This window comes from Eschscholzia californica, unplaced genomic scaffold (genome assembly GCF_041429995.1).
Source record: "Eschscholzia californica isolate CP2 unplaced genomic scaffold, dmEscCali1.0.p SCAF_2, whole genome shotgun sequence".
Classification (NCBI taxonomy): domain Eukaryota; kingdom Viridiplantae; phylum Streptophyta; class Magnoliopsida; order Ranunculales; family Papaveraceae; genus Eschscholzia; species Eschscholzia californica.
The window spans coordinates 57,823,013-57,844,240 of record NW_028238309.1 but is presented as its reverse complement, the minus strand read 5'-3'; the positions used below and the strand labels follow the sequence as shown (position 1 = coordinate 57,844,240).

Sequence of the window (21,228 nt, the reverse complement as noted above, 5' to 3'; positions counted from 1 at the left end):
GATAAGAAAAGGGTTCTTATCGATCAACTAATAAAAGCCTTAGATCTTCGTCTAAAGACTATAGAATCGAAACTAAGAAGATTAAACTAAAATAATGAATTCTTATTGAGCAACTTGATGAACTAAACAACCACTGAAACCCCTTTATATAGCATTAGGGGTTTCCTAAACTAAACAAACTCTAATAAACAACTTCTAATAAATAAAATACTAGTTTCCTGTACCTAATCAAATTCTAATAACAACTTTTAAATAAATAAAATAGTAGAATCTACTCTTATTAATAAATAAAATACTAGTTTCCTATACCTAAAATAGTTTCACGAAGGATTAATGGGGAATAAAGAAAAATCTCCGGGGAATAAATTCTCTGGGGAATCTATGTTTCTTTGTAAAATCTTTAGGGAATATTTTATTTATGGGGAACACAATTTTTTTTTTTATAACTTACACCTCTTTCTTCTTCTCCGGAAAAAAAACTTATTCATCTCATCTTTTTTCCTTCTTTATCACTTCTCTTACTTATCTTCTCCAAATCTCAAATACATACTAACCTTATTTCTCTAAAATCAACAACAAAGTTAGAGAGATAAAGAGGAAAAAAACATTCTAAAACCTAGAAATAATCAAACAAAATATTTTGAAGTTCTTAATACATCTTCCATGGGATGTCCAAAGCAAGTTTCTTCCTCCATTAATCCTCCCCAAGATAAACACATTATAAACCCTAAAAATCAATTAATTTTGAAACCCTAAAACATATTCACTTCTAAACATATTAGGTTGTTCTCCTATGTTTTTAGGGTTTAGTGATTAGAAGAAAACAAAGTTTTGAAAAATAAGATGAAGAAAAGAAGAAACTTGGAAAGAGTTTAGGGTTTAGAACCCTAGAAAGATTTTGCTTAAATTTATAAACGTTCTTTCTAAATTCGTTTATAAGATCTTCTAAAAATTTAGTTTTGTTTAACTCTAATATTGGGAGCCCTATAACAACAAATAGATATAAAAAAAAGTCAATCTTGGTTGACCAATTTTGTAGAGAATTTTTATTCCCTAGAAATTTTCTTTTGTTCCCCAAAGTCGCGGCCTTCCTAAAATTATAAAACTGTCAAAACTAACGAATCTCTACTAAAAAAAAATTGAAAACTACTAAAATAACTTGATTTAATGATATCTAAGATTTTCAGAAAATCTCCCTGCATTAGCACTTCTCTACAAGTGCTTTGTACAAGTTCCCACCAGGACCATTGGTAAAGATCAAATCAATTTCATAGTAGTAGCAGGGTAAAGGCAGTTACTCAGTAAGTCAGGGGCGACCAACCAGAAAATAGGCTAATACTTTCACATCTATGTGTCCCTAGATGGCTAGATATCTATAGATAGAGAGGAGCTCCGCTGGGTGACCAAGGGCGGAGCTAGGGTGGGGATACCCCTGGTTGTAGTCAAAGGTGAGACTTCAAATACTTTGGTCTAGTATTAACATGTTTGAGTGCCAGATCGGGTGGTTGACTCCCCAATCGGACGCACACCACATCATGAATTCTTCTACTCACTACCCCCTAATCTGAGTTTTGTTTTTATTTTTTAAATTAATTCCGTCTTCGCCCTTACATTATGTGTTTTTTCACTTTTTGTCTTAACTTATGCCCCAATCATATTCTATTTTAACCCCTTTTTTTGTGCTAAGACAAGTTTTACTCTTTCTGTTCGTTAGATTCTCATTCTATGTTCTAGTTATTTCTTTGTCCCTATATTAGCAACGGTGACAAACATTATAAATTCTTCATTCTAAGTGAAAATTTATGATATATGTATGAGAACAATGATAGAAAGAATATCATATTCGGCAAAGATTACTTTTAAAATAATAGTTATGAACGCATATACACTGGAATTGGAAATTCTTCTCTTTAAGTAAGTTTAGGCTAATCCTGACTAACTTAAAGTTCTAACTCTGCCCGTGGTTCTCTAGGTATAAATCTTCTTCTTACTCCTTGAATTTCTTTTGTCGACACACTAATAAAAAGGTATTAGATAAATCATCTTTCTTCTGGTCAGGGGTGGATTCAAAGGGGTCGGTCTAGCGCACGATTCGCACCTCCCACCTTACGACCTTGCTCTCTACTCATTGTCGCTGGCGCTGAGTAAGATGATCACAAATTCAACATAGTATCAGAGTTAAGACCATATATGGTAGGTCAAACGACTACATGTTGCACGTCATCAAAAATACATATATTAGGTTCAAATAACACCACATATGAGGAGGCGTGTGAGATTAGTCTCACATGAAAAGAGAGGTACTCAAATATCTAAGAACGTGCATATCTAGGTCATCTTCGTTTTTTAACCAATTGAGTTTGAGTTAAATGACCCCAAAGTTAACAACCTGAACGGCTGAACCCTACCGAAACAAAATAGAAGAAGAGGAGGAATGGAAGAAGATAAAAAAAAGAGAAAGCAAGTGAAGTGCTTTCAAATGCTTGTGGTCAATAGAGCTTGACCAAGATGGGAATTTCCAAGAACCAAGACTAGGACAATGTCCCTCAATAACTTCCCACCAAAATTCCAATTAGCAAGCACATATCCTAGACTTCCTCCAATACTTCTGGATGGCTCAGATCCAGTTTGATATGCCAATAATCATTCCAAATCCTCCCATTGTGTTAATGTGTTTCCACACTTTCTTTTTTGTTACATGATCTAATCCTTCCCAAGCACTTGTTATATTTTTTTTCTTTCTTTTAATAGTTCAATCGTTTTATAAATTAAAAGATAGAGATCAAACCAAACTAACTTTTTTATTTGCTGCCACTCAACCACAACTAGTTTACAATAATTAAAGAGAAGTCAATGGATTCATTCATGGAGATAGGACCCAAGGGATACTTAACAAAAATGGCTTAGTCAATTTAGCTTGTCAATTTGTTGTGTGAATAGTCAGTCTATCATAGACGAAGATCACCGCCACAATCAAGATCAATATCTGAACAAACTAATTTTGGTGGTATCTGAGCAAAGTCCACAAGTAATAAACTTAGTCTAGAGTCACAAATATTTCACATAATATCACAAAAAATCACATTTCAAGCTAAAAAAATGTTGTACATAAGAAGACATGTGAGAATAGTCGTACATGACGAATAAAATATAGGCATTTTATAATGAGTATTGCTAGCTAGTTAGAATTTGAGTCGAACGCTTATAATAGTTTAACTTAACACTTGTAATTTTTAAATAGTTAATAACTAGATCCACTAGATCAGCTATGTTGGTATGGGTTCAATTTAAAAAAACCTAATTTGATAAAAAATAATGGTTCATGTGCACATGATAATGTGATTAAAATAAGCAAGTCATGATTTATAGTGATCCTTTTCTCTTAAACCCATAAATAAATCATAAAAATCATGAAATTGTTCTTAACCCAAAGTTAGTTTTTCTTCTAATCAATCCCTAACAATGATTTCTTTTCAACAAAAAAAAAAAAAAATCCCTAACAATGATTTCAAACCATTGAAGATATACAAGATCTCATAAAAAAGAAGCAATGGCTTCTAAGCTCTTATTCCCTTCTTCTCTTTACACCCTTGTTTCTTTTTGTCTCTCTCTGTTTGCTCTTTCAATTGCAGAAAGCTCACTGCCTTTTAATATCATTAACTACAATGGAGTAAACACCAATGGTACTCTCTCGTCGTCCACATTTAGACCATCAGCTAATTTTGTGATATTGAATCAGGATGGAAGTGGTGATTTCACCACCATTACTGATGCCGTTGCTGCTGCTCCGGATAACGCGGATGTCAACGATGGTTACTATGTGATTTACATAGTTTCTGGTGTTTACCAAGAGTATATAACTATTACTAGGAATAAGAAATATGTGATGATGGTTGGAGATGGTATTAATCAGACTGTGATCACAGGAAGTAGATATAATGGTGATCCTGAAGACTCCAGTACATTCACTTCAGGAACCTTAAGTGAGTTCACTTCTCTATTTTTTGTTTATATCATAAGGACTATACACATACACATAAGAGCACGCATGCGCGGGCACACGCACACGCACACGCACACGCACACGCACACGCACACGCACACACACACACACACACATATATATAGCCAAACATCGCTTAAGAGACCGTCTGGAGCCTGAATTGTAGGTGAAATGCCAAAGTCTTTTCGGTAGGCTCGTGAGATCAGCTCGCACCTCGAACAAGAACTCTGTGCCCGTTGGATTTGGCCATTTGGGCCTGAGTCTCAAAAGCAGAGACTATACCGTCAAGACATCAAGGGTTGGGTCGCCACAGATAGTATCAAGCCGAGGACGACTCATCTCTGAGGGTGGGGGATGTGATAGTTCCACATGGCTCAGGGAAGCTCCTGAAATCAGGGTTTATAGGTGGAATGTTTTGTGCAGGTTTGTGAGAGCTAATGCCAGGAGCAAAACTCCGTATCCATTAGGTCCGAGAGCGGGTGTCAAAAGCTGGGACAATATAGCTATATACAGGGGCGGAGCCAGGATTTCGTTTTAGGCAGGGCTGGCTTAAATATAGTTTTGTGTATAAAATTTTAAGTCATTACTAGTTGTGAAACATGATGGCATTTTTTGTGCAATACAATTGCTTATTTTATTATTTTACGATAAATTTTTTTTTACTTTATATCGTTAGACATACTCAAAGTTTAAGAAGCGAAAAAAATTTGAAGTTAAATTTGTGACAAAAAAACAAAAAATCAATGACGTCAACTATTTTGTCTTACCAAACAGTTGAAATGGAATATGGTAGACATAACACGATAATTTCGCTAAGTAGGGGACAGACTTATGGTAGAGGTTGAAGTGACAATAAAAAATAAAAGATGCACAAAGAGGAAAGATAAAAAAAAAAGGTAAATAAAAGAGAAGAAGGACAAAAAAAAGTGGGGTCTAAAAGAAATTCTAGACATAATTGAGTGCCAAACCGACAGTTGGGTAAGTGTTAAGGGTAAAATCAAGATTTTACTATAAGTTGGGGACCAAACAAGAATTACTCTTTATCAAAACCTTGGTTTGCTGAAGCGTGGTTTCGAACCCTTGTCTCAAGCATGTTAGGCAATAGGTTATCCAGCCGGGCTCCTTCTTATTAGTGTTAGTATTTTGGTGCGGAGCTTACAAGTACTAACCCAGGCTATAGCCTGGGTTAGTCTACACATAGCTCCGCCCCTGGCTATATAGACATGACATTAGGGACTGGGTCGCCACAAGAGAAAATAGCGAACCCACAAACTTAACCACAGTATAACCTAATCCAGAAATCGCAACTACCGCAAACTTCTTTAGTATAGCTTCTACCATCACTATGAAAATTGTGTAGGGAGATGAATACCCTCTCTTATTTGTGACACTTCCCTTTTGTAAATTGCAGTTGTGGAAGCAGAAGGATTTGTGGCAAAAGAAATAACAATCAGAAACACAGCAGGACCAAGCAGTGGTCAAGCAGTAGCAGTTAGGTCATCAGCAGATTACTTAGTTTTCTACAAATGTAGTTTTGAAGCTTACCAAGACACTTTATATACTCATTCTGGTAGACAATTTTTCAGAGAATGTGATATATATGGAACAGTTGATTTCATATTTGGCAATGCAGCTGTTGTTCTTCAAAACTGCAACATTTTCGGAAGATTACCCAACCGAGGCCAAGCTAACATGTTTACTGCACAAGGTAGAGCTGATCCCAACCAAATGACAGGCACTTCAATTCAACGCTGTTATATAAAGGCCACACCGGAGTTAGATTCTAGCGATTACGCGGTAAGATCTTACTTGGGTAGGCCATGGAAAGAGTATTCTTTGACTGTTTATATGCAATCTTTCATTGATAGATTGATTGAGGATGCTGGTTGGGATCCTTGGAGTGGGGAGAACTTAGACACATTATATTATGCCGAATACGACAATTGGGGGCCAGGATCCGACACTAGTGATAGAGTTGATTGGGGTGGTTATCATGTTATAGATGCTAATGATGCTGTGGATTTTACTGTGTCCAACTTGTTATTTCGTGGGCAGGATTGGGTTCTCCGAACTGGAGTTCCTTATTATGTTGGCTTATAATGTAAACCCTAGTACTAATGAACCACGATCTTATGGCTTTATCAAATTCAATAAAATTTCTTCGTCGAATTTTCATTCGTACTCCTTGAAATCCAGAAGAGTATACTAGACATATACTACCAGTGGTGGATTGAGGATTTACATCAGGCACGCTAACTTAAAAAAAATTGAGAAAAATATTCGAACTTTTGTTTAATTTTTAAGATGTAATTTCCCCCCGAGCACATTTTTTTCTTTAATATTACCTGATTTTAAGATAAAAAATCAAAATCAAATTGAACCAAGTACATGTATTTTTTTAATTTGCTGACACTTAACTACACCTAGTTAGATTGATTAATGAAAAGTCAATTGATTCACTAATCAAGGCCCTAATAATAATTTATTTGCACGTACTCTTGCTAACATTACGATTAACGTGGTAAAATGAGCTTATATCTATTTTAATAACAAACTAAAGATAAGTTAGGGTTTAGATATTTAAGGCAATATATTGCGGTAATAGTTCCACATTGATAAAGGGAAATCCGATGAGGCGATGAATGAGAAAAAAAAAAATCTTATGGACTCTCCAAATCACTGCAAATTGGTTCTCTTCCTCTTACTCTCTTAAGGGAAAAACTAGTGAGGGTTTCGAACTCACAATAACTGTCGTTAATACTATTAATGACAGTTTTTTATTCGTCACTAATTCGGCAACAGAAAAAAAGTCTCGACAGTTGCGATAGTAATAGTGGTCATAGAAATTGGTGTGCTTCTTTTTTTCGAGTGGTGTGCCCATAACAAATATGTGCCTGAAAGTAGCATCACAGCATATGATATTGAGATTTGTAAGGTGTCTTCACTTTTACAAACCCTCTTCGTTAGGTCTATTGACTTTGAGCAAGTTTTTTGTTATACACACTCACGAAGTCACAGAGAGGAAAAGTTGATCGAGATCGAGAGCGATAGCCTATAGACTACTCTTGCCTCATGGTAGACCCTCCGTATTAACGAATCCCCATTACTCTCCCCTTTGTCCCATGCGAAGGGATTGTCCTTTGTCTGTGCTCGGAACGAAGTTGTATTCAAAGTAAAAGTTTTGTTTGTTAGAGACAAAGAACTGATGACAACAAAGAAGAAATGGACAAAAAAACCGAGAAAGAGATGGTTGGTGGAAATTTTGAAAGACGCCTCTTTCACTCACAAATTCTTCCTCAAATTTGTCTTCAGGGAGGCATCTTTAACAATTATAGGACCACCTTTAAAACTTCCCTTTCGGCAGGGACGGGGTCAAGGATGGGAAACCAGGATCGGACAATCTAGACTTTGGGCCGTTTGAAAACAAGCCTAATTGTCCAATTCTGAGAAGGAAAATGACTTGGGGACTCCCTCCCTAGACATACTCCCAAGTGTACTCTCCCTCACAGGACAAGGCTATTTTGGTCTTTCAGTTTGACAAAAATTAAGAAAGGACCAAATTGCCTTCTTACTGTGAGGGGGAGTACACATGGAAGTATGCCCAAGAAGTCCTCCTATCATCACTGTCAGATCAACGGTCAAAATGGAAGACTGATAGAGAAGACGGATTTTGTCTTAGAACTGTATATGTTGGAAGACTGATAGAGAAGACGGATTTGTCTTAGAACTCTATGTGTTTGATCACACCCCCAATTTATTTCTTATCTTCTAGACTCAGTTTTGGACTTGGACCTTTTTTTTTTTTGTTGAAAATTTGGACTTGGACCTAACATCCATTTTCTCACTATTTGAAACACTCAACTATTTATTTATTATTATTTCTTTCAAGAAAATAAAACTATTTGTTATTATTTGACTTTCACTATTAAGTATCAAAATTTGACTTGTGTTTGACATTAAACTAACTAATTAACCTAATTATGGTTGCCTTATCAAATCTAAACTTCTTTCTTTTGGTTTTGTTCTTTCTTACTCGTAATATTTAAAGTTAATTATTTAATTTTCAAAGGGGAATTGACCTGATCGATAATGTTTCAAAATTAATATGAGTCGATGTTTGGCTCAACCACATGTCAGTTGTATGATAGTCTAGTTGGCCTAAGAGCACCTTATGAATTATTTTTTTTTTGAGTGATTGTACTTTAGAATGAGCCAAGAATAAACTTACCCATGTTTTTCTTTTTAATAGAATTGACGCGTGTATATGTTGATTAACTTCCGCGCACCCCCCACTACTTCACAGGGTTTAGAATTTAGACAATTTTTTATGTGAATATCAATCTTTCTCAGATGATCCAAAACTTCTAACGGAGTTAACGAGTAGAAATCAGTTAAACTACATCCTAAACTTAAGGGGGGTAGTGGAGCAAGACTTTCGCGGACTCTTGAGAGTCCGCGAAAGTCTGAGGCATTCAAATCCAGACATTTGAGAGTCCACGAAAGTCTGAGGCATTCAAATCCAGACATTTGAGAGTCTATGAAAGTCCGAGGCATTCGATTGTAGACAAAATATGTCCCAGACTTTGGTGGACTTCATAGTTTGATGAATTTGTGAAGGATTTGGGACAAATTTGGAAGCCAAAATGTCTTTCAAAAAACAAGAGACATTTGAAGTCCATCATGTGATAAAAAAACAATAATAATATTAAAATAATAAATGTCTACCAAATGTCCATCAATGTCCACAAATATTCACAAATGTTTACGAAAGTCGAAAAATATATTTTTGAAATGTTAGTATAAATATATTATTTCATGTGATTAAACAATAATAATAATATTAAAATAATAAATGTCTACCAAATGTCCATCAATGTCCACAAATATTCACAGATGTCTACGAAAGTTGAAAAATATATTTTTGAAATGTTAGTATAAACATATTATTTCATGTGATTAAACAATAATAATAATATTAAAATAGTAAATGTCTACCAAATGTCCATCAATGTCCATAATATTTACAGATGTCTACGAAAGTCGAAAAATATATTTTTGAAATGTTAGTATAAATATATTATTTCATGTAATTAAAAAATAATAATAATATTAAAATAATAAATATCTACCAAATGTTCATCAATGTCCACAAATATTCACAGATGTGTACGAAAGTCGAAAAATATATTTTTGAAATGTTAGTATTAATATATTATTTCATGTGATTAAATAATAATAATAATAATATTAAAATAATAAATGTCTACCAAATGTCCATCAATGTCCACAAATATTCACAGATGTCTACAAAAGTCGAAAAATATATTTTTGATTAGCACAAATATAATATGCATTACACATTTTGTCAATGGACTCAAGATCTTAAAATGTCCCCAGGACATTTTGTCTATGGATCAAATGTCTTGAAATGTCTATAAAGACATTTTGTCTACAAACTCTCAATGTCTTGAAAATGTCTATGAACACATGTTGTCTATAATAACTCATCCGAAATGTCTTGAAATGTCTACGGGACATTTTGTCTATGAAAGTCTGTGAAAGTCCCGCTCCACTACCCCCCCCCCCCTATTTACATTTTCTATTATAATAAGAAATAGATGCACAACCACACGGCAAGACCCTGTGGGCTGTCTAACCTTGTTAGGTTGATATTTTATGATACTAATTGACAAAGTGCAAATAATTTCCTCACTTTTTTTCCTTTAGAAAATATTATCTCAAACTCTTTAGTGTTTCTATTACTAGTTCCACAAATTACATAATATATCATTCTAATTCCGGGTGCAGCCAAGAAACTATCAACTACTCCCATTTGTTCTCGAAAAAGAAAAGAAAAAAACTACTCTCCCATAGTCCCAACTTCTTGTAAATATTCACACTTGATATATGAATATTTATCTAAGTATATTTCACGAAGGTCGTGTGTGTTAATTAAGAATAGGTCCATATACTAATAACCTATAAACAAGTACAACAAAAGCAAGTTCAACAAAAAAAAAAAAAAAGTACAACAAAAGCATAATAATAATGAAATGTGATTATTTGCTAAAACTTTCTAAATGCCTACCCGTATTAACTCATCGAGAGTGTTCCAAATTCAAACCAGAGAGTTACCGCCTTCGAGGTACAACCAATATAGCTAGACGCAACAATTCCACGATTCTGAATCAGAGAGTAAATAAGTACTACATCCTTGACTCCAACATTATTACTACTTAGTCCAATATTTTTCAGTCGGATAGATCAGAGTTGGAATCTGGTAAAGTCTCAAAAAACAAAAGATTGAAGGTCGCTCTTTAACAACCAGCTGCAAAATTAATTGAAGGGTTGTACATTTTCTTTGTATACCTAAAGTCCAAGCAATGGCCTACACGCTTTTGAATAGTCATGCATGCAACTTTTTGACTTCATACTCAAAAATCTGGCATACCAAAATTCCAAACAAATCAAAGACTCCAATATATGTATCATCTTGAATCCTTTCATTCATCTCAATTTATGTATATATATACATGCATTTCAATTCATAGTTCTATCAACCAAGTCTAAGGTCTTTGTTTGAGAAAGAACTAAGTCTAGGAACCTAGGATATGGCTTTTAAAGTTTCCTCTTTCTCTCTAGACACAATTCTTCTTAGTTGTGTCATTCTCATTCTTCTTGTGTTCTTATCTCCTCCCTCTAAGGCAGACTCACCTCCTGCCCCATCCACACCCATTGCACCCAATGTAGCTTGTAATACAACACTTTATCCTGCCTATTGTAAATCTTTACTCCCAAGTAATTCGAGATCGAATATTTACGACTATGGTCGGTTTTCAATTCGTAAATCTTTATCGTCAACTAGGAAGTTTTCGGCTATGATCGATAGTTATCTAGGTAGATCGAATACTTTGTCCAAAAATGTCGTTAGGGCTCTCGAAGATTGCCGCTTACTAGTAGGACTAAACCTAGATTTCTTGTCAAATACAATTAGTACTATAGATGCCACCACAAGTTTGCCTATTTTAAAGGCTGATGACTTGCAAACTTTGCTTAGTGCCATATTAACTAACCAGCAAACTTGTTATGAAGGTCTTCAAGAAACTGCCAGTACTCCTGGGAGTGTCAAGAACAGCTTATACGCACCTCTTTCTGATGGCAATAAGATGTCAAGTGTAACCCTAGCTTTATACAAAAAGGGTTGGGTGCATAAATTTGTCAAGAGGGGGAAAATGCAGAAAGGAAGGAAGTTCTTGTTCGCCGAAATGAATGGCGGTCGATATGGTGGCTTACCTTGGAATATGTCGAACCAAAACAAACATATGTTTGAGTGGGTAAAAGGAAGAAAGCTTCTTCAGACTAGTTCAGACCAAGTCACAGTGAGAGATATTGTGGTAGTGAACCCTGATGGGTCTGGCAATTTCACCACCATTAGTGGTGCTGTTGCTGCTGCTCCAAACAATACTGTCCTTAGTGATGGGTACTTCTTGATTTATGTAGTTTCTGGTGTTTATGAAGAGTATGTTACTATTGATAAGAAGAAGAAAAACATTATGATGATTGGAGATGGTATTAACCAAACTGTGATCACCGGCAATCGAAGCGTCGTTGATGGTTGGACTACATTCAACTCAGCAACATTTGGTAAGTACAAAATTATCATACTAAATAATATTTTGGGCCTTGTGCTCATTGTCAGTTAGCTCTAGTAATGAGTTGGATGCCCACAAACTTATATACCAGAGCAAGGCCCATATGTGATAGGCCCAATTAATGTCCGCACGTGCTCCACGTCGCCCAACAAAAGAGCTCAAACAAATGTCACATGTGAGGGAGTGTATGAGAATAATCCCTAATACCTGGGGCATCTCTACTCACTACCAATTTCTTTTCCGAATCAGACACTAAAAGAGTTAATACATACAAACAGATCGTTTCAGGTTATTTCTGACTAACTTCAAACCTTTGTTCCATTAATTGCAGTCGTGGTCGGGCAAGGATTTGTCGCTGTTAATATTACATTCCGTAACACAGCAGGAGCTAGCAAACATCAAGCTGTAGCAGTTCGAAACGGAGCAGATTTATCGACTTTCTACAAATGTAGCTTCGAAGCTTACCAAGATACACTATATACACATTCCCTAAGGCAATTCTATAGAGAATGTGACATATACGGCACGGTAGATTTCATCTTTGGTAATGCAGCTGCTGTTTTTCAAAACTGTAATATATATGCAAGATTGCCAATGGAAGGTCAGTTTAATACCCTAACAGCTCAAGGTAGAACGGACCCAAATCAAAACACGGGCTATTCGATTTTAAACTGTAATATTTTGGCTTCCCCGGATTTGGTTTCGAGTAATGGTGCAACTAAAACATACCTAGGAAGACCATGGAAGCAATACTCAAGAACTGTAATTATGCAATCTTTCATGGATAGCTTGATCCATCCTTTTGGTTGGGAACCTTGGAATGGAGATTATCTAAGTACATTATATTACGGAGAGTTCAATAACACCGGACCCGGTTCAGATACAAGTAATAGAGTTTCATGGGAAGGTTATCATGTAATATCGAACGTAACCGATGCAACAAACTTTACGGTATCTAACTTTATACTTGGGGATGATTGGTTGAGTGCAACAGGAGTGCCTTACTCTGTCAACTTGGCCTAAATTTAATGGTGGAGTGAAAGATTTGATTTGTGTACAATTATTTATTATTTATGTTTAAGTTGTATCATCTTCTTCGAAAAGTAGTGGTACTTTTAACATTGTTTTGAATTGTATTCACATTTGTTCTTGTATTTGTTTAATAAATGAAATTTTAGATAGACAAGTTTTGTAACTTACTACTGATTGACTTGTTCTAGACTTTTAGGTCAAGTTCACTAATGGTACAAAAGGCTTGACCTAAAGGCATGTGTGTTTGAAATTTAGGGGTTTTTTATAATGTTGATCAAAGACCATTGACCAAAAAGGTTCAAAATTTTTGTAATATTTGATGAATGTTATTACCACCAAAATTCAGAAGTGTCACAAAATAATCACTGTAATAAGCATGTATTTACCTTTTCTTGTTACATTTTAATTGTCACTAAATAACCGTCACAATTTAATATCGATGTTATTATTTCAAGTCTAACCTAAGATTAAGTTTATACAACTTGAGCTAAAAAAAACGAACAGATTGTAAATGATAATAAACATCAAAATCGTTTTCCTTGTTCCTTTCGTTTTTGACGAAGTCGTTAACTAAAAAACCTTTAATGTCTTAATTTCCTTATATGTTAGATCCTTGTTTTAGGGCAACCATTTGGGAGGGAAGAATTGATTTGTTCACAAATTAATAACAACCTCCAATCTTGTCTTTTCTTTTCTAAATTAAGCTCATGTTTATTGCTAACAAAGTAACAACTTTTAAACATTTTTAGATTCGTGTGCTTCTATATAAAGTGAATCCCACTTCACAAATCTCAGAAATAAGAAGAGAAGGTGAGGGGATTTGAAAGCTTCATATAAATAACATCATAATCAGATCAAAAGGAAGCCCCCCAAACCTCTCTTTTACATAAAAATATAATAAAAATCAATAATGGGAGATGACTCCAAGAAGAAGAAGATGGCCGTAATTGGTCTATCTTCAATAATTCTAGTAGCCATGGTGGTTGCTGTTACTGTTGGTGTCACCCAACATGGAAAAACTTCAGAAGATGGCGGTAAAGGTGGTGGTGGTGCTAGTTCGGTCCACGCCTCTAACAAGGCGGTTGAGGCTCTCTGCAAACCAACCGAGTACGAAAAAGCTTGCGTTGACAACCTTGGCAAGGCGGCCGGAGACACTAGCGATCCCAAAGAGCTTATCAAGATTGGGTTTAATGTAACCGTACAACATATTAAAGATTCTCTAAGTAAATCAGGCACATTGTTAGCATTGGAGAAGGATCCAACTGCAAAGATGGCTCTACATAATTGTCAAGAGCTTATGGATTTGGCAATTGACGACCTTGTACGATCTTTTGACCAATTGGGTGAGTTAGATATTACCAAGATTGACGATGTAATGGAGGATCTCAAGGTTTGGTTATCTGCTGCCTTCACTTACGAAGATACTTGCTTGGAAGGCTTTGCAAACACGACGAGTAAGGCAGGAGAGTCTATGAAGAAAGCATTGAATGCTACTCAAGAGATGACAAACAACGCAATCGATATGGTTGCGCAAATGTCTACTATTCTTAACACTTTACAAATCCCAAACTTCAATCGTCGACTCCTCTCCTCTGAAGATCAAAAAGTTGATGCAGATGGATTCCCAACTTGGGCTTCGGCAGCTGAACGAAGACTCCTAGCAGCAAGTCCTGCTAATCTTAAACCTAATGTCGTGGTTGCTAAGGATGGCAGTGGTAAGTACAAGACTGTCAAGGAAGCACTTAGGGAAGTACCTCCCAAGGGCAAGAACAAGTTTGTTATCTATATCAAGCAAGGAGTTTACAATGAATGGATTAACATCACCAAGGAAATGACTAATGTCGTGTTCATTGGAGATGGACCCACAAAAACTAAGATCACTAACAACAAGGCTGTCGCTGACTCTGGAATGACCACATATGCTTCTGCAACCGTTGGTACGTAAATAATCAAATTAAAAGACTTCAAACTGTTTGTTTTATCTTCTTTCTTGAAAGCTTATGATCTTTTTCAACGTTGCAAAAGCCGATCTATAATTTGGTGTGGTATGTACATTCATCTTACAGGTGTAGTTGGAGCTGGTTTCATGGCAAAGGACATCGGATTCGAGAACACAGCAGGACCAGAGAAGCATCAAGCCGTGGCACTGAGAGTATCGTCAGACATGTCCGTCTTCTACAATGTTCAAGTAGATGGGTACCAAGACACCCTTTACGCTCACGCTAAACGTCAGTTCTACAGAGGTTGCACCATCTCAGGGACAGTAGACTTCATTTTTGGTGCAGGAATAGCCTTGTTCCAAAACTGCAACATAATAGTAAGGAAACCAATGCTTAACCAACAAAACATGATTCTTGCAAGTGGAAGGAAGGCGAAAAACGAAGCCGGTGCCCTAATCTTACAAGACTGCACCATTACTGCTGATAAATTGTTGTTACCTTTGAAGAAAACAATCCCAACTTACCTTGGTCGCCCATGGAAGGAATACGCTAGACACATTATCGTTAACACTCAGATCGATGACTTGGTTAACCCAGCAGGATGGCATCCATGGATGGGTACTTGGGGTGAAAATACTTGCTTCTTCTTTGAATACAACAACAGAGGACCTGGTGCCAATTTGGCAGGAAGAGTTAACTGGAAAGGAGTCAAGACTGGTAAAATTGGAATTGACAAATTGCAACAGTTCACTGTCACTTCCACACTGATGAAAGGTGGTCTATTTATCATCAGTTCTGGTGTACCTTTCACTCCTGGCCTGTAAATAATCACCGTCGCCTTTATCATCATCATAATAGTTACCATGTACTCTTGTCGATTTATTTATTAATCTATATTTGTCATTTCATTATGCGCTCAGAAGAAACTTGTTAAGTTATTCAAATTTTTTATGAATTTATGAAGCGGAAAATGTTCGTGCACTTTTAATTAATTTATGTATTTCAATTTGTTTTGTGAAGTACTTAATCAATGAATAAATTAAATTTACCTGCATACACCTAAGAAAGATCATAGTGTGTTGGTATTTCAATTTGAGATCGATTTTTCCCCGAGTACTGTCTAATTGTAAGATTTCTTCTTCCAATTTCTTGTCATAACAAATTTAATTCGAATAAATTATCACTAAAAAAGCAGTAAATGTAGGTTTGCAAGGAATCACCACCAAAGACTATTTTCACAAGGTTATAACTTTTTATTACCATGGACCAACGGTGGAAGTTATTTGTTACTGTCTCGACCGTGACAAAAAGTATTGACAATTCATTTATAGAATTGCTACTCCTAGTAGTCATGTTTCTCTCTCGTACACCAAACATGGTCTTTTATATGCACCTAAATTCTTTGCAGAATTGCAGTACAATAGTACATCAACTTTATTTTATAAAATTGTTAGTCTTAATCTTTTGATATGTGTCCTAGTTACTCTTAGGAAAATTGTCATGTGGTGTGCTACAGATATGTCTATGGCGTCTTTTGTTTTTAACTTTATTTTATAAAATTGTATTTAAGAATTACGTGGTCTCCTTACATTTTTATTTTAATCGTGTTGAGCCCTCTCTGAGTGTACCACCTATTCACAAAAAGGATAATAATAATCGAGCATGAATGCCCAAAGAGCAACCAAATTCATTTCTTTGTTATCAAATGGGCATTCTTTGTTAGATTAAAATTCTTCTTAAGTTTTTGTGCAAAATAATAACCTAGTTCTCTCTTCTTAAGGGGAGATGCTATGTGTGGCTAGAAAACTTTCTTTCACATTTTTGTTTTTGTAGAGAATCTCAATTTTTGCAACTCTTGTACCAACTCCATTAACAAAAATTTAAGTAAACAACTAGTACAAAAAGTAAATTTCTTCTATTAAACAATTAAACATAAATTCGAAGTAAAGAAAATGTGCGAACTACGATGTCTTTTGGATACGCATCTCTTAACTTGTATTTGATTGTATAGACACGTTTTCAATGAGAATTTGTGCATGTCAATAAGTTCTACATAAACAGAGAAGCAATAAAAAAGGGGTGCAGCTAAAAGCCTCCGAAAAAATTGTTGTTAGCACCCGGTGTAGGTTAATCTCTTTTGACCCCAAACATCTATTGGCAACCGAATATAAAAGATTCGGATCAACTCCTCTGAAAGACAAAGCAGTGGTTCGGACTCGGACCAGTCCGAGAGGTTTCGAACAGGCCCAGTCCGAGCCCTTTCTTTGACTTTTTGTGGGGCCAGTCTGGGCCTTGCTTATGGTCTCGGTCAGGCCAATTCGAGTATTTATCTTGCCCTAACTTTGCTTCGAGTTATTAGCTTTCGATTCGGCCTGTTAGATTTAATGGGCCGAGCTCTGGAACTGGAGGTTACCTGAGGGCCCTCCCAAGCCCGGATGGGTCTTTTACCCCGGTAGAGAGAGACTAATAACAGCCTTCTTCTAGGTCGCGGAAAAGAGAGCAATTGCTCGGCCTCTACGTCTCGCTCCTCTGAACTCGTCAACAACGATCATGGCCGCCTCTTCTTCTTCATCTCTATCAGACTCTTCCTCTTCTTCACGAGATCAACGTCGTCGTCGTCACCGCCGCCGGAAAGATAGAGACTCTCTTAAGATCCGTAAGAAGAGCAGTTCGAAAACGAAACGCAAAAGAAAACATCGAGATTCTGATGATTACTCATCTTCTTCCGATTCTGATTCTTACAGGTTTTGTTTTTTTTTTCCTAATCTAAATTCTTACCCTCGTTTTCGTTTGATTTTCTTATCGGTGTAACCTTTCTCTTATTAAATTCTGTTTCTTGATATTATTATGCATAAGCATCAATCAGTCTTTGAGATAGAATCATAGAATTAACCGATCAATTTCATAATCAAAGATGATTAATTTTCATTCTTAATTGTATTTATTCAAAGTGAAAAGAGAAAAGTTTTGATTTTGATTTATTTCATGCTGTGGAAAAAAATTCTACAATTGGAAAATGGAGGCAGGGGTAGTAATTCAATGATCCAATAGAATCAATGTGATGGGTTTCTTTCTGATTTGAATCATATGAGATATAGCACTGATTGAAGGTTTTAAGACGGAATGTGGATAAAATAAGATTGGGTATGAATGATAGTATAAATTTGTGAATTAAGCAAAATAGAATACGATTACACAAACGAAAACAAGAATTATTTGTCTTGAGTTCAATCGTATCGCCCGCTACTAAGGAAGAATGTATATTGACGCTAGCTGGGGTATGTGCCGGCGTGGCTCTTCCGCATTTCCCTCCGCACTCCATTTTTACCGCGTGTGGTGGAATGTGATTTAATTCCTTTATTCTAAATATGTGCCTCTAAGTTTGTTCTTCATGTCATATCTGATAAGTACCCAATTTTTGCTCATTCCTTTGATCCAATGGAATTGCAGTTTATCGATAGTACGAAGTGATGTATTCTATTTTTGCTTAGTACTGGTCGAGATGTGTTATTTATTTTGTATGTCTCCTGGTTTACAGTACTGCTAGTAGTGCTTCCGATAGTGAGACATCTAATCACAAGAGAAAGCACAAACAGAATGACAAAGTGAAGAAGGTAACTTCTTCAAACCTTTTTTTGGCACTTCCGTTGGCTCTGTTATATAGATAATAGATAGTAGATTTGATTTTTTGGTTGTTAACTAGTCTAAGGAGAAGGACAAAGGAAAGTCCCATCGACACAAACGCCACAAGCACAAGGATAAGGAGGTAATTCACTATTCTTTAAGTAGACTAGTACATAAAGATCGTGAATGAGAAAGTGCTTCGTGGGAAAATGCATCAGAGAGGAACATAAACATGTTCTTACATCCCAAACACACCCCCGCATTTTTATTGACCATAAATTGGATTTTATCGCCTAAAATGCATATATGACCATAAATTGGATTTTATCGCCTAAAATGCATATAGTTTGGCAGTTTATCCAAGTGCTTTGAATTGGCCTCTTTACGTGTCATGTAAATAGTCGAATCATTTAGCTGTAAATGCATATTCATATTGTTGCTCAAGGTACTTATGTTACTTGCTGCCTGTCTATGGATTGGCTCTTCGACATTGGAGCTGGCGTCTGTAACCTGATAACTGGACCACACTGGGTTTGTTCTGTTTTCGGGATTTTATTCGCAATGAGCAATACATAGAAAAAGCAGATCGAGAGAAGTAGCAGCCCTGTGCAGCTCTCAAAGGTTCTTATATGCACTTACTGTAATGAAATCGTTCTTCATCTGCTGGTCGTATATATTGCTTTGTATTGATCTTTTCTTGTTATTTTCAGTTCTTGGGACGTGACAAAGCAGATGGTGTTCGTAGAAGTGCTGTATCTGGTAAAAAGGTGAGTCGATTATAAACCTGTTCCATGAGAATATCGCAGTTCAGATAAAGCATTCGGACATTGCTAATAGGTTTTATCCTTTTTTCCCCCTAGATTTTGTTAAAGCTTGATAAGACCAAGGAAGACAAGTTGGCAGAGAATAATCGAAATGAATTACTGAAATTTTTGAATGCTAGCTATGATTGAAGAATTACAGGTAAGTGGTTTGATTACTTTTGAGAAGACCTGATGAAGAATGAAAACAGTATTAGCGAGTCTTTCCTTTTGACAAATGAAGTGATTTACACGTTACTGCAATGGTTATGCACTTAAACTCATATTTTTTGTATCTTTTGATTAATATGAAATGCAATTGACTATCTTCTTTATCCAATTAAAAGTGTTTCAAATAGGCATTGATTAAACTGCTTGTGATTTGCAATTTTAACTTAGATGCCCGCGCCATGCCTTGTCTTGGTTGTGCAAGGCATAACACAGACATGGCATGTCAGGGACGCTCAGGACTTTTCTAGGTACGGCACAGACATGTTTTGCTTAGTAGCATATGTTAAAGAGATATGCACAAGACCAAGTCGAATGGAAATTTGAATTTGAAGTTTGTCGGACAATTCAAACTTCCAAATGATTCAGCTGTGAGTATATTATGCTTTTCCTGTGTCACTCTACCATTAACTCAATTTTTAACGCGTGAAATGTAGAATAAGAGGCTCAGGTTTTGCAGGTCGAGTTCATTTTCTAGTTTAATGAGCTATAAGGCGTTTTTAGGATGATATTATATATGTGAAGTAATTTTCATGACAGTTAAGGTTAGATTAGCTGTACTTCCCTTTTGTGGGTTAGAAGTTACTTTCGAAAATATGTAATATTACCACATGCAAGTAAAGAATAATCTTCAGCATAGCGTTACAATGGCAATGCTTTTGGGAATTCCTTTTCGATCTTTTAGGCAATGGTATAGATCCTCTTAAGTGGCAGGTTGGTGGCAGAAAAAAACATCATTGTTGAGTGTCGTTGAAAGTGCCCTAGGAACTGATGCGGTCCTAGAAACTATCGTTGTGAGGAGCTTAGCAACTGTGTCTTGAGTTTCCCAATCGTCGCCCGGACTGCCCCAAGAACCTTAGTTGTTAGTGTGTCAAGTCCATGTACACCCTTGTAGCAAGGGGCTCGTGGATTAAATGGCTTGTGAACCACATTCATGGTATGTGGCCCAGAACCGTCAGCCTCAAGGTGGTATTCCGTAGAAGTGTCACTGTAAGAATTGGAAAACAACTGTTAATGTTTGTAATAGTGAGGGTTTGTTTTAGGGTGCGGTTGTTAGGAACCGGAGGAGGAGATTGACCTTAGTCAATTTCCTTTGACTCCAAACATCTATTGACACCCGCATATAAATGACAGATCAAACCGTCTGAACCACAAAGCAAGGTCTCGGACTGGCTCGGTCCGAGCCCTTGCTTTGGGTTTCAGATTAGCCAGTGCGAGTGTATTTTTAGTGGTGGTTTTGGTAGTTTGGGTGAAGTGTTGGGAATCAAGGTTCTCTCTCTAACTCATCATCATGGAACAATGTTGGTTTAAAATCAAGGTTCTTTCCATGATGATTTTTCTCCGTCTCTCGGGAACAATGTCTTTTCTCTTTCTAATCCTTGGTTGTTTAGGGGCGATGATGGATGAAGGAGAAGAAAAAGAAAAAAGATACAAGGGCAGGAGAGAGGGGGAGCTTGGTTGCCTCCCCCAATAGGCACCGAATCCATAATGGGTGCTGATAGGTACCTGCCGGCGCAATTAGTAATTTTGCCGAATACCTTTAGCAACCCCCTTTGTTTTATCTACTTATCTTTTTGTGCAAACGACATAAAACTTTGCAATTATTAAACGTGTTTTGAGGCTGTTTATTATTCCTACTTAAACAAATGTCAAATAATTAACACCTTATAAACGCGTTCCTAATATCCCCTTTATAGTAATCTTCTCTCTATGTAGTCTCTACTCGTTTTTGTCTCACTAAGAACTTGACTTGAATTCAGGTTGAGTTTCCTGGAAACAATACTAGTATATGGTTTGGTGGATTAGATGGTGACATCAATGAATGAAGACTAAGAATTCTTTCCTTTTTGACTTGTTTAACAAGTATTGAGCCCCACAAGTAATGACTAAAACCTTAAAAAATGCCAAAGCCCCGCAGCAAAACTTGAATATCCACCAACCTATACTAT

The 21,228-nt window shown here is 36.2% G+C and overlaps 4 protein-coding genes across 4 annotated transcripts; all 4 read left to right on the top strand.

Annotated features, from left to right (window-relative positions):
- The first annotated feature begins 3,424 nt into the window (after positions 1-3,424).
- LOC147559491 (putative pectinesterase/pectinesterase inhibitor 7) lies at positions 3,425-6,184 on the top strand. Its single transcript, XM_086657818.1, has 2 exons — positions 3,425-3,983; positions 5,415-6,184. Exons 1-2 carry the CDS (start codon positions 3,551-3,553, stop codon positions 6,101-6,103), a joined length of 1,122 nt encoding a protein of 373 aa, XP_086513944.1. The 5' UTR covers positions 3,425-3,550; the 3' UTR covers positions 6,104-6,184.
- Positions 6,185-10,556: 4,372 nt separating this feature from the next.
- Positions 10,557-12,836, top strand: LOC147559490 (pectinesterase-like). The gene is made up of 2 exons (XM_086661395.1): positions 10,557-11,647; positions 11,987-12,836. Exons 1-2 carry the CDS (start codon positions 10,615-10,617, stop codon positions 12,676-12,678), a joined length of 1,725 nt encoding a protein of 574 aa, XP_086517521.1. The 5' UTR covers positions 10,557-10,614; the 3' UTR covers positions 12,679-12,836.
- Positions 12,837-13,428: 592 nt separating this feature from the next.
- LOC147559489 (Plant invertase/pectin methylesterase inhibitor superfamily) lies at positions 13,429-15,681 on the top strand. The gene is made up of 2 exons (XM_086661394.1): positions 13,429-14,624; positions 14,754-15,681. The coding sequence occupies exons 1-2, from the start codon at positions 13,598-13,600 to the stop codon at positions 15,449-15,451; spliced, it is 1,725 nt and encodes a 574-aa protein (XP_086517520.1). The 5' UTR covers positions 13,429-13,597; the 3' UTR covers positions 15,452-15,681.
- A 1,397-nt stretch (positions 15,682-17,078) lies between these two features.
- LOC147559488 (uncharacterized) lies at positions 17,079-19,391 on the top strand. Its single transcript, XM_086661393.1, has 6 exons — positions 17,079-17,371; positions 18,166-18,241; positions 18,331-18,393; positions 18,828-18,872; positions 18,962-19,018; positions 19,112-19,391. Exons 1-6 carry the CDS (start codon positions 17,178-17,180, stop codon positions 19,202-19,204), a joined length of 528 nt encoding a protein of 175 aa, XP_086517519.1. The 5' UTR covers positions 17,079-17,177; the 3' UTR covers positions 19,205-19,391.
- Positions 19,392-21,228: the final 1,837 nt, after the last annotated feature.

Excerpts from the sequence above, each read along its gene's own strand:
- LOC147559491 (XM_086657818.1), top strand. The coding sequence starts at position 3,551 with ATGGCTTCTAAGCTCTTATTCCCTTCTTCTCTTTACACCCTTGTTTCT. Across the intron at positions 3,984-5,414 it reads ATTCACTTCAGGAACCTTAA|TTGTGGAAGCAGAAGGATTT; the intron begins GTGAGTTCACTT and ends TGTAAATTGCAG.
- LOC147559490 (XM_086661395.1), top strand. The coding sequence starts at position 10,615 with ATGGCTTTTAAAGTTTCCTCTTTCTCTCTAGACACAATTCTTCTTAGT. Across the intron at positions 11,648-11,986 it reads ATTCAACTCAGCAACATTTG|TCGTGGTCGGGCAAGGATTT; the intron begins GTAAGTACAAAA and ends CATTAATTGCAG.
- LOC147559489 (XM_086661394.1), top strand. The coding sequence starts at position 13,598 with ATGGGAGATGACTCCAAGAAGAAGAAGATGGCCGTAATTGGTCTATCT. Across the intron at positions 14,625-14,753 it reads ATATGCTTCTGCAACCGTTG|GTGTAGTTGGAGCTGGTTTC; the intron begins GTACGTAAATAA and ends TTCATCTTACAG.
- LOC147559488 (XM_086661393.1), top strand. The coding sequence starts at position 17,178 with ATGGCCGCCTCTTCTTCTTCATCTCTATCAGACTCTTCCTCTTCTTCA. Across the intron at positions 18,394-18,827 it reads ACAAGCACAAGGATAAGGAG|AAAAAGCAGATCGAGAGAAG; the intron begins GTAATTCACTAT and ends AGCAATACATAG. Across the intron at positions 18,873-18,961 it reads GCCCTGTGCAGCTCTCAAAG|TTCTTGGGACGTGACAAAGC; the intron begins GTTCTTATATGC and ends TGTTATTTTCAG.